General features: G+C 45.7%; 3 protein-coding genes across 3 annotated transcripts in view; 2 read left to right on the forward strand and 1 right to left on the reverse strand.

Moving 5' to 3' along the window:
* The window catches only part of LOC140730144 (uncharacterized), a 132,308-nt gene that overhangs the window by 17,543 nt on the left and 98,453 nt on the right, over positions 1 to 16,312 (reverse strand). Inside the window, 5 exon segments of the mRNA XM_073050276.1 lie at positions 5,153 to 5,380; positions 6,921 to 7,028; positions 11,730 to 11,887; positions 12,629 to 12,709; positions 12,908 to 13,286. Of these exon segments, the coding sequence (XP_072906377.1) occupies positions 5,153 to 5,380; positions 6,921 to 7,028; positions 11,730 to 11,887; positions 12,629 to 12,709; positions 12,908 to 13,286 (954 nt within the window).
* The window catches only part of LOC140730830 (uncharacterized), a 32,572-nt gene continuing 21,301 nt past the window's right edge, over positions 5,042 to 16,312 (forward strand). The window contains exon 1 of the mRNA XM_073051775.1: positions 5,042 to 5,445. Coding sequence (XP_072907876.1) covers positions 5,060 to 5,445 — 386 coding nt within the window. The 5' untranslated portion in view covers positions 5,042 to 5,059. The remainder of the gene's footprint in view (positions 5,446 to 16,312) is intronic.
* On the forward strand, positions 11,577 to 12,016 carry LOC140730829 (histone H4). Its single transcript, XM_073051774.1, has one exon. The coding sequence runs from the start codon at positions 11,673 to 11,675 to the stop codon at positions 11,982 to 11,984; it is 312 nt and encodes a 103-aa protein (XP_072907875.1). The 5' UTR covers positions 11,577 to 11,672; the 3' UTR covers positions 11,985 to 12,016.

Raw genomic sequence — 16,312 nt, forward strand, 5'->3', positions numbered from 1 at the left:
CTTACAGTACGGTGCAGGCCATTGTAACGTTGTGTCCTTACTGCGCAGTACTGAATGTTGTAACGGACTGTGCCTTTACTGAACAGTACCAGTTGTTAGAACATAGAAAATCTACAGCACATTACAGGTCCTTTGGCCCACAGTGTTGTGGTGACCATACTCTAGAAGCTGCCTAGAATTTCCCTACCACATTGCCTTCTATTTTTCTAAGCTCCATATGCCTATCTAAGAGTCTCTTAAAAGACCCTATTGTATCCACACTTACCACTGTGGCTGGCAGTGCATTCCACTCACCCACCACTCTCTGTGTGAAAAATCTACATCTGACATCCCCCTTGTACCTACTTCTAAGCACCTTAAATCTATGCTTCTTTGTGTTAGCCATTTCAGCCCTAGGAAAAAACCTCTGGTTATCCACATGATCAATGCCTCTCATCATCAGGTCACCTCTCATCCTCCGTCGCTCCAAGGAGAAAAGGCCGAGTTCACCATTCTCATAAGGCATGCTCCCCAATCCAGGCAACATCCTTATTGTTGTAACAGCTTGTGTCCTTACTGTACAATACTGGCTTTTGGAAACGTCTGTACCCCTTCAGAATATTACCGGCTGTTGTAACGGTCTGTACCATTACTGTTACAGTACTAGCTGTTGTAACTGTCTGTGCCCTTTCAGAACGGTAACAGTTTGTGTTGTCGCTGTAACAGTCTGTACCCTTACTAAACGGTATCGGCTGTTGTAACGGTGTGTGTCCGTATAGTACGGTACCAGCTATTGTAACAGTCTATGCACTGGTGCTGGCTGTTACATAGAATATAGTACAGTAGAGCAAGGGAACAGGCCTTTCAGCCCTCTATGTGGTGCCGACCCATTAAATGAGTAGTAATTTTGATAACTAAATGAATCTCTTCTCCCTGCACAATGTACATGTCCTATCATCTTCCACATTCATGTGGTTATCTAAACATCTCTTAAGATTCACTACCCTAGGCAGTGCATTTCAGGCTCCCACCACTCTCTGTGTAATACAGTTCCCCTCACTTCTCCTTTGCACTTACCCCCTCTCACCTCCAACGCACACCCTCTGGTATTAGACATTTCAATCCTTTGAAAAAGATATTTCCTGTCTACTCTGTATATTCCTTCCACAATCTTACAAACCTTTCTCAGATCTCCTCTCATCCTTTGATACCCCAGCCTCTCATTATAGCCCATGCACTCTAACCCAGACAGTTAATTGGGAGAAGTTTGGCAATTCCACATCTAATAAGTGGAAGGTGTTTAAAGAACAACTGCATGGAATACACGGAGAGCAGGTATTTTCCAGTCGGAAGGGAGGACAAAGATGGCAAGGTAAGAGAACCTTGGATGCCAGGGAGGCATTTTGTCCAGAAGGAGATGGAGAAGTCAGAATCAAGCAGACCCCTTGAGGATTATAAGGAATTCAGAAAAACATTCCAAGAAAGGAATTAGGAAAGCCAGGGGCATGAAGGATCCTTTGGGCAGTAGGATTAAAGAGAATCCCAAGACATTCTGTACATACACCACGAGCAATATGACAACTAGGGAGAGAGTAGAACAGAACATAGAAAGCCTACAGCAAAATACAGGCACTTCGGCCCACAAAGCTGTGCTGAACATGTCCTTACCTTAGAACTACCTAGACTTACCCATAGCCCTCTTATTTTTCTAAACTCCATGTACCTATCCAGGAGCCTCTTAAAAGACCCTATCGTTTCCGCCTCTACCACCACCGCTGGCAGCCCATTCCACGCACTCGCAGCTCTCTGCATAAAAAACTTACCCCTGACATCTCCTCTGTACCTACTTCCAAGCACCTTAAAACTGTGCCCTCTCATGCTAGCCATTTCAGCCCTGGGAAAAAGCCTCTGACTATCCACACGATCAATGCCTGTCATCATCTTGTACACCTCTATCAGGTCACCTCTCATCCTCCGTCGCTCTAAGGAGAAAAGGCTGAGTTCACTCAACCTATATAAGGCATGCTCCCCAATCCAGGCAACATCCTTGTAAATCTCCTCTGCACCCTTTCTATGGTTTCCACGTCCTTCCTGTAGTGAGGTGACCAGAACTGAGCACAGTACTCCAAGTGGGGTCTGACCAGGGTCCTATACAGCTGCAACATTACCCCTTGGCTATTAAATTCAATCCCACGGTGGATGAAGGCCAATACACCATATGCCTTCTTAACAACAGAGTCCACCTGCGCAGCTGCTTTGAGCGTCCTGTGGACTCGGACCCCAAGATCCCTCTGATCCTCCGCACTGCCAAGAGTCTGACTATTAATGCTATATTCTGCCATCATATTTGACCTACCAGAATGAACCACCCCACACTTATCCGGGTTGAACTCCATCTGCCACTTCACAGCCCAGTTTTGCATCCTATCAATATCCTGCTGTGACCTCTGACAGCCCTCCACACTATCCACAACACCTCCAACCTTTGTGTCTTTGCCCGTCTTCTACACTATCCACAACGCAACCAATCCTTTATCCTTGAGTAGGACCATTCAAGGATAAAGGGGAAATGCTTGCTTGGATGTGAAGGATGTGGTTGAAGCCACTAACGAGTACTCTAAATCAGTATTTACCTAAGGAGGATATGGAGGTTAGGGAGATCAATGCCGAGTATATTGATATGCCAGGGTATTTCATGGTAAAATCGAAGGTAGTGTTGAGTCTCTTTAAGAAAATTAAAGTGGATAAGTCCGCGGGGCCTGATGGGAAATATTCTCTCAATAACCCCAGGTTATTGAGAGAAACAAGACAAGAAATTATTAAGGGCCTTGACCAATATATCCATGTCCTCTTCCAGCCATAGGTGAATTCCTGAAGGACTGGCAAGTGGTTAATATTATTCCATTATTCAAGAAGGGAATCAGGAATAATCCTGGAAACTGTAGACCAGCAAGTCTCATGTCAGTGGTAGGAAAGACACTGGAGAGAATTTTTAGGAACAGGATTGATGAGCACTTGGAAAATCATGGCCTAATTATGGAGAGACAGCATAGCTTTATGTGGGATAAGTAGCACCTTACTTACTGGGACCTCTGCTGTTTGTGTTGTATATAAGTGACATGGATGAAAAGGTAAATGGGTTTGTAGATGATGCAAAGATTGGTTGTGTTGTGGATAATGTAGAAGACAGGCAAAGAATACAGTGGGCTATAGATCAGTAGCAGGTAATGGCAGAAAAATAGCAGGTGGATTTTAACCCAGCCAAATGTGAAGTGTTAACCTTGGTAGGTCAAATGTAAAGAGGTAGTTAAAGGCAAGATCCTCAATAACATTGATGAGCAGAGGGATCTTGGGCACCAAGTTCATAGCTCCATGAACGTGGCTACTCAGGTTGATAGGGTGATTAAGAAAGCCTATGGCAGGCTTACCTTTATTGGTTGAGACACTAAGTTCAAAAGTCATGAAGTTATATTGCAGTTTATAAAACTCTAGTTGGATCACATCTGGAGTATTGCTTACAGTTTTGGTCACACCATTATAGATGTTGAAGCTCTGGAGACACCAGCATCTCCTCCAAGGCCATGAGCATCATGAACACATCTGTGAATGATATTTTCAAGTACATCACAGGTGAGGCTTCCTGCTTGGCCATTATAAGAAATGATTGACCATCAGCTCCCGGGAGATCCAGACTGCCATGTGCCTGCTGCTGCTTGGGGAGCTGTCAAATCACGCCATGTCGCAAGTGACAAATGCATTGACCAAATACACCAGCTCCACAGGTGCTGACAAAACAAACTACAAACCCAATGGCTCAGTTAAGCAGTACACAGTTTCCATGAAAGAGTCACGGAAAATATTTTAAGAGTCATGTCTTAATATTTTGACAATACTTTTCTGCAACTGCTTCAATATTTCTCTTCCTGGAGGCAATATTCATCAGGATGATGTTGATGACAATTAGCCACCCCCTGCCTGGTGAAATTACTCTGTTCCTGCACACTGAACTAACACGGAGCTTCCCCTTCTCCTGCCCTGTTAGTTTGCCTCCATCTTCAAACACTTGTCCCACTGAACTCTCCATTAAAGGCGGATGAAGTTGCATGGGATTTTTGTATGCTCTCTGTTGTTCAGGTTATAGCTCTGTTTGGTCGCTCCACTGTACTATTTCCTAGCTGCCCTGAATTTACATCAGCATAAATTAACTGTCATATTGCAGTTCTCTGCTTCCACCAGTTTATGTTCCATGATGTGATGTGTTTTCACAAAGAAGGTTACATTACCAGAGGCAGTTACGGAAGAATTAATTCACATTCTCTGTGGACAGTAACCTGGATTACGTGAGTGGTCATGCAGGGAGTCCATGTTCACAGAGAGATTTCCCATTGCTTTCTTTTGGTCTGTGTCAAATTTTACTCCTCTTTTGGTGGGGCCCGGGCCCAAGAATGTATAAATACAGCAAACCCCGGTTCCGAGAGCCAGGAATGAGCTGATATTTCAACAATTTAAGCACCAAGCCATATTGAAAGCATCGGTCGGTCAGGGCTGGGGTGAGGGAGGTGTTCAGCTTGCTGCTCGGTGGGGTTTATTTGTCCCCGTGCTGAACTGAGGCTGCAACCTGTAACTAACAGGCTCCTGGACGGGCTTCGTGGCTGTGAACTCACTTTCATGAACTTTCATTCTGAGTATTATTTGTTTACTTTTTATAGTTTGAATAATTTGTTCTTTTTTCCCACGTTGGATGTTTGAGTCTTTTTTAATGAGTTCTATTGGGTTTCTTTGTTTTGTAACTGCCTCTGAGAAGATGAAAGTCGAAGCTCTGTATAGTTTGATAATAAATATACTTTGATGTTTGTTCAAATTTCATGTCCTGTTGGGGAGTGACAGTTATTTTTCGCGCTTCTCTTGCTGCGGTCTGATCATTGGAGAATCGGACAGCTCGCTGATTGGGTTATTCCACATCACCAATCGCAGAAAGCATTGCACCACCAATCATAAGTGTCCTTCCGCAATCATCTAGAAGCTATAAAATTAGTGAATACGGAAGCATTTCCTCATTCTTTGTGAAAGATCAGCTAAAATGAGTGGACGAGGAAAAACCGGAAAGGCCAAGAGCAAGCCCAAGTCTCGCTCGTCCCGGGCCGGACTGCAGTTCCCGGTGGGCCGTGTTCACAGGCTCCTGAGAAAGGGTAACTATGCTGAGCGGGTGGGTGCCGGAGCCCCGGTCTATCTGGCTGCTGTGCTCGAGTATCTGACGGCTGAAATCCTCGAGTTGGCCGGTAACGCTGCCCGGGACAACAAGAAGACCCGCATCATCCCCAGACACCTGCAGCTGGCCGTCCGCAACGACGAGGAGCTCAACAAGCTGCTGGGACGGGTGACCATCGCTCAGGGCGGGGTACTGCCCAATATCCAGGCCGTGTTGTTGCCCAAGAAAAGCGGCGCGCCCGCCAACCCCAAGGGCAAGTAAAGAGATAAAGCGACAATTTAGAAACCCAAAGGCTCTTTTCAGAGCCACTCAGATTGTCTGCGGAAGGGCTGAGCACCGGCTGGGGTGGGTCCGGGGATTTCCGTTCTGTGTTTGTCGTAGACAAGCGTCTTAAACTCTCAAAGACTTCTGTAGTTATTTATGCACAGAGCGCCCTCTCAGCCTGTACTCCCTCCCATTCCCGACCTGCCTAATTTTAGCGGAAAACAAATACTTCGCCACCGTCTCCATTTCCTGAATGAATGTAGAGCGGCGATTGGTAGTAAATCGCCTCATCTGTTGATGAATGAAACAGCCTCATTCACCAATTAGCAGGCGGCAACAGGAAAAGCGCTAAAACTGACCGCCGAGATCGTGACATTTGTAAAGTCCACCAAAAGGAAAATTGTTTTGTAGAACAGTTCAAAAGTAAATAATTACAAGTGTGTGTGAATAGGAGCCTTCACGAGACGCTAATCCATTCATAATTTAGACTGAAATAAGATAGATGTACAAAGTAATTTTATTATTCAGATCTGTACGCCATATACAATATACAAAAACCACACACAACAAAGACCGACAAACAACGAATGTGCAAAAGAGGACAAATCGTGCAAATAAATAAAAAAAAACAAATAATACGTAGAAACTAATCCGCAGAGTCCCCGAAAGTTAGTTTTGCGGTATGAGAGAGACTCGTATTGAATCACCGATCGGTATAAATGCTGATTCATAGAACAGGACAGTTTTTTTATCATTTAAAACGCATCAGGTTATGGACGGTTTGAAAAGTAGCGGTCGGGGCCGAGACTCCGATGTGAAGTTGTTTGGTGAAACGATTCTGAGTCTCAAATAGATTCGGAATAGGGTTCAGGACAGTTGCGTCACCTGAATGCAGGTAGTTAACTGCTTTAACGGCAATTAAACCGCATCAGCAAAAATCTGGTAACAATAAGCGCTTTGTGTAAAGTTGTGTGTTCGGGACTCTCGATCCTCAAGAGAGAATAATGTGTCCATTCCCTTGATAATACTATCCCCAATCACAACTATGTTTCTCTTCTTTCCCCCGTCATAAATGGTTCCCTGGACCATGGTGCTATATTTTAGTTGTTCGCCCTTCTCACATGGAGCAACAATCTCAGACCCATTGAGCAAGTTCAATGGTTGGTAAAGCTGCAGAAGACACCAAAGTCAGTGGTATAGCGGTCAGGGAAAGTTATCCAGGAGACAACAGGATCCTGATGAACTGGGGAAGTGAGCCGATGAATAGCAGATGGAATTTAACACAAACAAGTGTGAGGTGTTGCATTTTGAGAACTTGCACAGTGAATGGTAGAGGTTTTGGGGAGAGCCATAAAGCAGAGACGTGCGTTCCCTGAAAATAGAGACATGGGTAAACAGGATGGTGAAGCAGGCATCGGCAGACTTGCCCTCTTTGGTCAGTGCATCGAGTACAGGGGTTGGGACGTACATCATGTTCCACCTGTCCACGTTGGAGAGGCCACACTGTATTTGTGCAGTTCCGGTCCGCCGGCAGGTGGCAGCACACGTTCACGGGAATGTTACCGTGACTGGAGGCCTGGAGAAATAAGGACAGACTGAATAGATTATGTCTGTATTTCCTCAGAGAGTATGACGCTGAGAAAATGTGTAGAAATTAATAAAATCACAGGCAGCATTGACCAGTTGGATTATTTCAGTCTTTTCCCCAGGGTGGGGGAATCTAAAACTAGGAGAGGTTTAAGTTCAGAGAGAAGTTTAAATCTGACCTGAGGAGAAGATTTTCCACACAGAGGGTGGTGAGTATACGGAGTGAGCTGCCAGAGGAGCTGAAAATGTAGACACATTTACAATGTTTGAAAAATATCCGGCTTTCCTCCCATCACTGTCCTCACCCTGAAGTCTGACCACTCCGCGGTTCACACCTCATAGGGAGGGATGGAAAAGAGGAGATGGCACAGCATCATTGATGAAGGAGACCGTCACTGCAGTAATGATGGTGGATATCTCAGAGGCTCCTCACGGGACCCCCTGTGGGCGAATCTTAGAAATTAAAAGGTATTCACACTGCCACAGATGACGGGATTACCACCTTCACTTCAGAATACCCTCAATTTCAGTGCCAACTGCAAATTTAAACATGCCAGATGTATTCTCATCCAAATTTTCAATATATTCGACAAACAAAATACACAGCACCTTCACAGCAGTACCACTGGTCACAGGCCTCCAAACAAAAATAGTAATTTATTTATTTGAAAAAATCAATTTATCAATCAACATTCACATCCATATCATTAATATATATGACAAACAACATGGGTGCAGGCACAGATCCCTGCGTGGCGAGTACGGATGTGTAGATGCAGGAGGACCACAGAGGGAGAAGAGCACTCTGTGAGATTTTGTCAGGATGTGAAGATGTTACAGAGATAGTGAGGGGTTGAGGACCAAGGAGGGATGTGAGCCCAAGGAAAAGAATGGAAGCCTGCAGTATGGAGCTGGCGCAGTAAGGCACTGACAGACACATACCAAGCAGGAAAGGAAGGTGCCCACCGTGGAGAAGCAGTCAGGCCCACCAGTCCACTTCCAGATCCACATGGCAATGGCAGAGAGTAAGCAGCAGCTCATCTGATCCAGTTGCTGTCTTCTCCATCTATCCCCATCAAACCCCAGAAGACTATAATATCACCTCTCATTCTTCAAAACTGAAACAAGTACAGACGAACTCCACTTCAGTTCAGTCTCTTTTGCCCCACCAAGGATAATCTCACACCCCCCCCCCACCCCTGTGGACCACACCATCCCATTGCCACAGGAGCAATGTCAGTGATGTCACACACAAATGCCCCAGGAAGTGGCCTCATATCATGTGACATTCTGTCCACAGACTGGGAGTAGGGGCAGAGTGAACTCAGTTAGAGAGCCCCTATGGACACTTCCACAGTGGTTTCACAAGGATATTTCAGAGTCAGATCTGCAGTTGGGTAAGGGATACGGAATTTGGCACCAGGACTGAAAGGACGATGATTGAAATTGAAACTAAAGCAGAGAATACTGGATATCCTCAGCAGCTCAGGAAGCATCTATGGAAAGAGGAAGAGAGTGAACATTTCAGATCAGAATTTGTAAAGTGAGGGGAAAAACAAGTTCAATTTAATCTGGGTAATTAAAGTGTTTGAGGAGACATTTCTGAAATATCATCATCGACTCTGTTTCCACTGCTCCCTCTGGCAGTATACTCCAGGTGCTCTGGGTTACAGGGCCTTCTCAGATCCACTCTCACCCTCTTGCCCACTCAACCTAACACCCTAACCCCATGCAACACATCTGTCTACTTCTGATGTGGGGAAAGCTCTTTGCAACCTTCCCAAACTCTGCCCCTCATCATTTTCGATATGTAAATCATATCTCCTCTTAAGCAGGGATCAGTGCTGGGTCCATTTTTGTTTGTCATCCAGACCAACGATCTGGATGATAATGTGGTAAAATGGTTCAGCACATTTGTAGATGACAGCAAGATTGTGGGTGCAGTGGATAGCGAGGAAGGCTATTGTAACTTGCAGTGTGATCTTGAAAGTGGGGTCACAGGTAGATAGGGTCGTAAAGAGAACTCTGGGCACATTGGCCTTCATAAATCAAAACATTGGGTACAGGAGTTGGGATGTTATGTTGAGGTTGTATAACACATTGATGAGGCCAAATTTGGAGTATTGTGTGCAATCCTGGTCACCTATCTACAGTTAATCACCTGTCCCAGAGAATGTTTGAAGCTGTAACAACAGAGAGAGTAAATGCACATTAACTAAACTTCAAACAATCAGACGAAGTGAACGGGGTTTTGTGAAAGTTTAACAATTTCATTCGAATCTTTGGAGTAGGAACACAAGCTGCGGATAAAGGAAACAGTGGTTGTCCTGAACTGAGATGTCCATTTGATAAGCTGCTCCTTCACAAGGCATCAGGAAAATGAAAGCTCACCGTGAATACTGAACTTACTGGTGACAGAAAGAGAGAGGGGAACATAAATTGTGACGATCGGGTAAGGAGGGAATAGAGAGAAATTGTGGGAGGAAGTGAGATTGTACATTTTTGCAGGAAAATCAGAATCAGGTCTATTATCACCAGCACGTGATGTGAAATTTGTTAATTTAGCAGCAGCAGTTCAATGCAATACATAATCTAGCAGAGAGAGAAAAAAAATAAATATAATAAACAAGTAAATCAATTATGTGTATTGAATAGATTGTTAAAAAATGTGCAAAAACAGTAATACTGTATATTTTAAAAAGTGAGGTCATGTCCAAAGCTTCAAAGTCCATTTAGGAATCGGATGACAGAGGGGAAGCTGCTGTTCCTGAATCACTGAGTGGGTGCCTTTAGGATTCTCCACCTCCTTCCTGATGGTAGCAATGGGAAGAGGGCATGTCCTGGGTGCTGGAGATCCTTAATAATAGATGCTGCCTTTCTGAGACACCACTCCCTAAAGATGTCCTGGTTACTTTGTAGGATAGTGCCCAAGATGGAGCTGACTAGATTTACAACCTTCTGCAGCTTCTTTCAGTCCTGTGCAGTAACCCCTCCATACCAGACAGTGATGCAGCCTGTCAGAATGCTCTCCATGGTACAACTATAGAAGTTTTTGAGTGTATTTGTTGACATGCAACATCACTTCAAACTCCTAATAAAGTATAGCCGCTGTCTTGTCTTCTTTATGACTACATCAATGTGTTGGGACCAGGTTAGATCCTCAAAGATCTTGACATTGAGGGACTTGAAGCTGCTCACTCTCTCCACTTCTGATCCCTCTAAGAGGATTGGTATGTGTTCCTTCATCTTACCCTTCCTGAAGTCCACAATCAGCTCTTTTGTCTTACTGACGTTGAGTGCCAGGTTGTTGCTGCAGTTGGTATATCTAGTTGGTATTCTACTAGTTGGTATATCTCACTCCTGTATGTCCTCTCATCACCACCTGAGATTCTACCAACAATGGTTGTATCATCAGCAAATTCATAGATGTTATTTGAGCTAAGCCTAGCCACACAGTCATGTATATATAGAGAGTGTTGATTGTCAATGAGGAGGATATGTTATCACCAATCCGCATAGACTGTGGTTTTCCGGTTAGGAAGCTGAGGATCCAATTGCAGAGGGAGGTACAGAGGCCCAGGTTCTGCAACTTCTCAATTAGGATTGTGGGAATGATGGTAATAAATGCTGAGCTATAGCCGATGAACAGCATCCTGATGTAGGTGTTTATATTGTCCAGGTGGTCTAAAGCCGTGTGGAGAGCCATTGAGATTGTGTCTGCCGTTGACCTGTTGTGGCGATAGGCAAATTGCAATGGGTCCAGTTCCTTGCTGAGGCAGGAGTTCAGTCTAGTCATGACCAAACTCTCAAAACATTTTATCACTGTCGATGTGAGTGGTACCGGGCGATAGTCATTAAGGCAGCCCACATTATTCTTCTTAGGCACTGATAGATAGATAGATAGATACTTTATTCATCCCCATGGGGAAATTCAACTTTTTTTCCAATGTCCCATACACTTGTTGTAGCAAAACTAATTATCTATCTATCTATCTAAAGACAGCCTAACATCGGCCTCTGAGACGGAGATCACAGGGTCATCAGGTGCAGCAGGGATCTTCACAGCTGTAGTTGTGTTCTCCCTTTCAAAGCATGCATAGAATATGCAATAAAGTACATTTCTAAACGTTGAGAGGTGCAGAAGTTATCTGATGAAGAGGTTCCTGCCTGAAACGTTAACTCTGTTTCTCTGACCAGGGTTGCTGCCTGAGCTGTGTTTTACTTGAAATTCAGAATTCGCTTTCTTTTTCTCCAGAATATCATCGGTTAATTTTCGGAGCATTGAGCACACATTTCAAGAGGTTTGGGTCAGTTATCCAGGGAGTTAAGGTGGTAATGTCACTGACCGACCTTCGATATCTCCTGTGCATCTGTTGTGTTTTTTTCCGGGAGCTGGGTTTCTGTTCCTGTGGCCAAACCGTTGGAAACTGGAGGTGAGAGGCCGCCCTGTGCTGTCTGTCACGGACTGTCTCCACCCCTCCCGTCTCTCTCTCTCTCTCTCTGTACCGCCCGTCACTCTGTCTCCTCCCCTCTCACTCTCTGCGCGTGTCTCGGACAGGTCGTGGCTCTGTGTATAAAAGGAGACACCAGCAGACAGTTTGTTACTGAACAACGACTGGAGTGAAGCTGCATTATGTCTGGCAGAGGGAAAGGAGGCAAAGGACTTGGCAAAGGCGGAGCCAAGCGGCACCGTAAAGTGCTCCGTGACAACATCCAGGGCATCACCAAACCGGCCATCCGCCGTCTGGCTCGGCGTGGCGGCGTCAAGCGGATCTCGGGTCTGATCTACGAAGAGACCCGCGGGGTGTTGAAGGTTTTCCTGGAGAATGTGATCCGGGATGCGGTCACCTACACCGAGCACGCCAAGCGCAAGACTGTCACTGCCATGGATGTGGTGTACGCTCTGAAACGCCAGGGCCGCACTCTCTATGGCTTCGGCGGTTGAGCAACTCTTCGTTCTTCCAAACACAAAACAAAGGCTCTTTTAAGAGCCGCTCACCAACTCACGGAGAGAGCAGATCGCAGGCCATTGACCTGAAATGTTAACTCTTATGCGATTAAATTTAAAACGGGTGGATGGGGTTATCAGGTAATTATTACGACACGGGATTGAAATCAGTCTGGACGCTATCAGGTCACGGAGTGCGCCGTTAAGGGTCTGGAGATTAAATTCCCATTCTCTTGTGAGCACAATAACCCAATCAGAGAGCGGAAAGAAATGCACCGGAACCTGTTTCCCGTATGACCAGAAATTTAAAAAAAACAAGCAGAAAAGTTCCTGTTCGACACGTTTTTGTTTCAACAGACGTTGCCTGGCCTGCTGAGTTCCTCCAGCATTTTTCTGTGTTGAGGCGCAGAATTTTTAGTCTGCAAAAATATGCATTGACTCAATCAAGATTTCTTTTACAGGTACCGCCTGTAACTCGCCAGTTTTAATGTTCCGGGTGATTTAGTTTCCAAAAGCAGAACTACAGTTTACACTCGCGGTCGGTCTGAGTATTTCGCCATCAGGTTCTGTACAGGCCTCTCTCAGAAACTGTGGTCTAAGGAGTTTGAGGACAAGGAATCCCTGACGGCGAGGTGGTTTACCTCTGGTGTTCGCGCTGCCGTCAACCCAACGGCACCGAACTGCTGACTCTCGGCGTTGATCGGGTCCGGCCGTGTTAGTGTCTGCAACAAACCGGGATGTCTTATTGAACAATATTACACAAAACACCCACAGGGGAAGGTCAGAGGGAAACGGCATGCAGTTAACACAAAAGCTGAGTGAATAGGAAATGATAGCCCTTTCCACTGCTGAGTTAGTGGCTCTTAAAAGAGCCTTTTGTTGTGCTTGGTGCCGAGGCCGGATTCAGGCGCGCTCCCCACGGATGCGGCGGGCCAGCTGGATGTCCTTGGGCATGATGGTGACTCGCTTGGCGTGGATGGCGCACAGGTTGGTGTCCTCAAACAGCCCCACCAGGTAAGCTTCACTGGCCTCCTGCAGAGCCATGACGGCCGAGCTCTGGAAGCGCAGGTCGGTCTTGAAGTCCTGAGCGATTTCCCGCACCAGGCGCTGGAAGGGCAGTTTGCGGATGAGCAGCTCGGTGGATTTCTGGTAGCGCCGGATCTCCCTCAGAGCCACGGTGCCGGGCCGGTAGCGATGGGGCTTCTTCACTCCGCCCGTGGCTGGGGCGCTTTTCCGCGCCGCTTTGGTGGCCAGTTGTTTGCGGGGAGCTTTCCCTCCGGTGGATTTGCGCGCTGTTTGCTTGGTCCGGGCCATTCTCCTTCAGCTACGGTAACAAATACTGGGATTGGAATGCCAGAGGGACTCCGCGACCGGCTTTTAAAGGGTTCAAGGGCTGCCTAACTCCCCACTGATTGGTTGTAAGAGAGTCCCAGCGCTGTGATTGGCTGTTTTTCCTTCATCAGTTTGAAGCTGGCGGTTGGGGGAGGTGGTTTGCTTGGAATATACAATGAAGCACGTTCTCTGGAGCTGAAACGTTGCAGGGTGTTATCTGATGATGAGGTTTCTGCCTGAAACGTTAACTCTGTTTCTCTGACCACACTTACTGCCTGAGCTGTATCTTAAATGACAGAATTCTGGTTTTCGCTTTTGTTCTTTTTCCGGAATATCATCAGTCAACTTTGGGAGCATGGAGCACAAATCTGAAGAGGCACAAATCAAAGACGAGAAAGTCTGCAGGACTAGGGGGAAAAAAGATGAGAACACTGAGCAAGAAATTGGGGAGGTGAGCAAGGAGTACGAGGTGGTAGATGATCGGCGAAACCGGGAGAGGGGGATGGGTGAAGTAAAGAGCTGGGAAGTTTATAGGTGAAGGAAATAAAAGGCTGGAGAAAGGGGAATGCTCTGCCCCAGAAGGCAGTGGAGGCCAAGTCTCTGGATGCATTCAAGAGAGAGTTAGATAGAGCTCTTATAGATAGCGGGGTCAAGGGATACGGGGAGAGGGCAGGAACGGGGTACTGATTGTGGATGATCAGCCATGATCACAGTGAATGGTGGTGCTGGCTAGAAGGGCCGAATGGCCTACACCTGCACCTACTGTCTATTGTCTATTGAATCTGAAGGAGAGGGTAGAAAACCATGGAAAAAAGGAAAGGCGGAAGAGCACCGGAGGGAAGTAATAAACATGTAATAAGATAAGGTGAGAGAGGGACCTTCTGAATTGCCCCCAAAATCTCCGGCCACTGCTGTTCTGCCGTCATTCCTGCTGGTGTCCCCTTTCAGTCAACTTCAGCCAGCTCTTCCCTCATACCTCTGTATGCTGATACATCTGACTTTAGGTTAAGCCTCTGAAACTACAGGATGAATTCTTTATTATGATGACTGCTTCTGAAGGATGCCCTTACCTTAAGCTCCCTAATCATATCTGGTTCATTACAGAACACAATTGCCTTTCCCTTAGTGCCCACTAGGAGAAATTTGTATCCCACATCCTGGCTACCATTTGGAGGCCTGTATATAAATCCTATTAGGGTATTTCCATCAGGGTATTTTTACCCTTGCATTTTCTTAACTTAGGATTTTACACCGTCCAATCCTATGTCAGCTCTTTTTAAGGATTTGACTTCATTTTTCACTGTTATGAGTGATGAACAGACCTGATGGACAATGGGTTAAAGAGTTAACCATTCGCCCCCCCCCCCTCCGAGAACCACGAACTATTACTGTTGCTACGCTGACCATGAGAGAGAGACGAGAAACAGGCAAAAACATTTGCTACAGATAAGAGAGGGGAGAGAGACTGTTGATTTACTGTATTATGACCTGCAAGGGTTATTTATCTTCTACTAGTTTGCTCATAAACATTCCTCGGTGGACTGAAGGAGTGGACTTACTTGATGGACACAGTCTTTCAGAATTGATGGATAGCTGAGTCCCCGTGAGTGGGGATGAAAGACAGGTCTGGAGAGACACCCTTCAGACACGCCAGTGGACACTGATTGAGTGTTGGAACCCACAAGAAAGGTGGGGGCTTTGAAGACCGAACCAGGAGGTCGGTCATTAAGGCTATCAGTGAAAAAGCAGGGCCGGTGGGGGCTTGTGTGTGTGTCCACTCATGGCAGAGTGACGAGTCCACCACAGAAGAATGGTCTGGCTGAAGACCAGAGGGGTCATAACTGAATGACCACACCGATACAACGGAATAAGAAAGCAAAGGAAGGTTTGCCTGACTGTAGCTGTTACATCTCGCTCGCTCTCTCTCCAATGATTACAATACAACAACCATAACTACATCAGCACTCATGAACTGAACTGAACTTTAAACTTTTCCATGACAATTTATTTACTCCTTGACATCGATAGAGCTTGTTTATTATTGCTTATTATTATTCCTACACTTTTAGGTTTATTACTGCTAACTTGTTTTATATGTGTATTTGCATTATTGATATGGTTTTGCTTATTTTTATTAATAAACACCTTTAATTTGGTACCACCAGACTCCAACGGATTCTTCTTTCTCTGCTGGTTAGACACCCAGTTACAGGGTACGTAACATAACCAACAGCAGCAGCCCACTCCCTCTCCCAACCAGTCTGTCCTCTCAATACAATGTGTACCCTTGGATGTTACGCTCCCAATTATGACCCTCTTTCAGCCAAGACTCAATGATGCCCACAACATCATAAATCATCTAAAACTCTATATATTGTGTGCATTCAAATCTACCACCTTCAGTCCTGTATTCATCACACTTTTTGATTTTGTCCCCATGTTACCCCACTGACTGCAATTTTGCCCCATCATCCTGTCCTTCCTCGGTCTCACTACACACCGCATTGCTGTTATTAGCAGGAGTGTTGAATGCAAGCATAAGGAAGTCACACTGCACCTCTATAAGACTTGAATCTGACAAGGTTCATCAGGACTCTGCCTGGATTAGAGTGGAGGAGCCCAAAGGAAATGTACGACAGACTTGTGTTTTTCATAGAATGTCAGAGGTGGAGGGAAGAACCAATAGTAGGGGAATTAAAGGTCAAGGGGAGAAGGCAGGTAGGTGGAGATGACTCCATGGTCAGATCAACCATTATTCTTATTAAATGGCAGACTAGGCTTGACGGGCCAAATGGCCGACTCCTGCTCTTATTCTTATGTTCTTATAACTCAGTCGTTCATGTCCTGGCAACATCCTTTTGAATCTCCCCTGCATTATTTCCAGTGTTGGCCAGAAGAAACTGCAGTCTGATGGAGGACCGGGGAAGCAGACTTTGTTTCCCCCATTTTGGGGATTCTGAACAGTTTCTGGCTCTTGGATAATCTAATCAGAG

Source organism: Hemitrygon akajei, chromosome 7 (genome assembly GCF_048418815.1).
Source record: "Hemitrygon akajei chromosome 7, sHemAka1.3, whole genome shotgun sequence".
NCBI lineage: Eukaryota > Metazoa > Chordata > Chondrichthyes > Myliobatiformes > Dasyatidae > Hemitrygon > Hemitrygon akajei.

What these genes read in the sequence shown, in the direction of transcription:
- LOC140730829 (XM_073051774.1), top strand. Translation starts at nt 11,673, where the DNA reads ATGTCTGGCAGAGGGAAAGGAGGCAAAGGACTTGGCAAAGGCGGAGCC.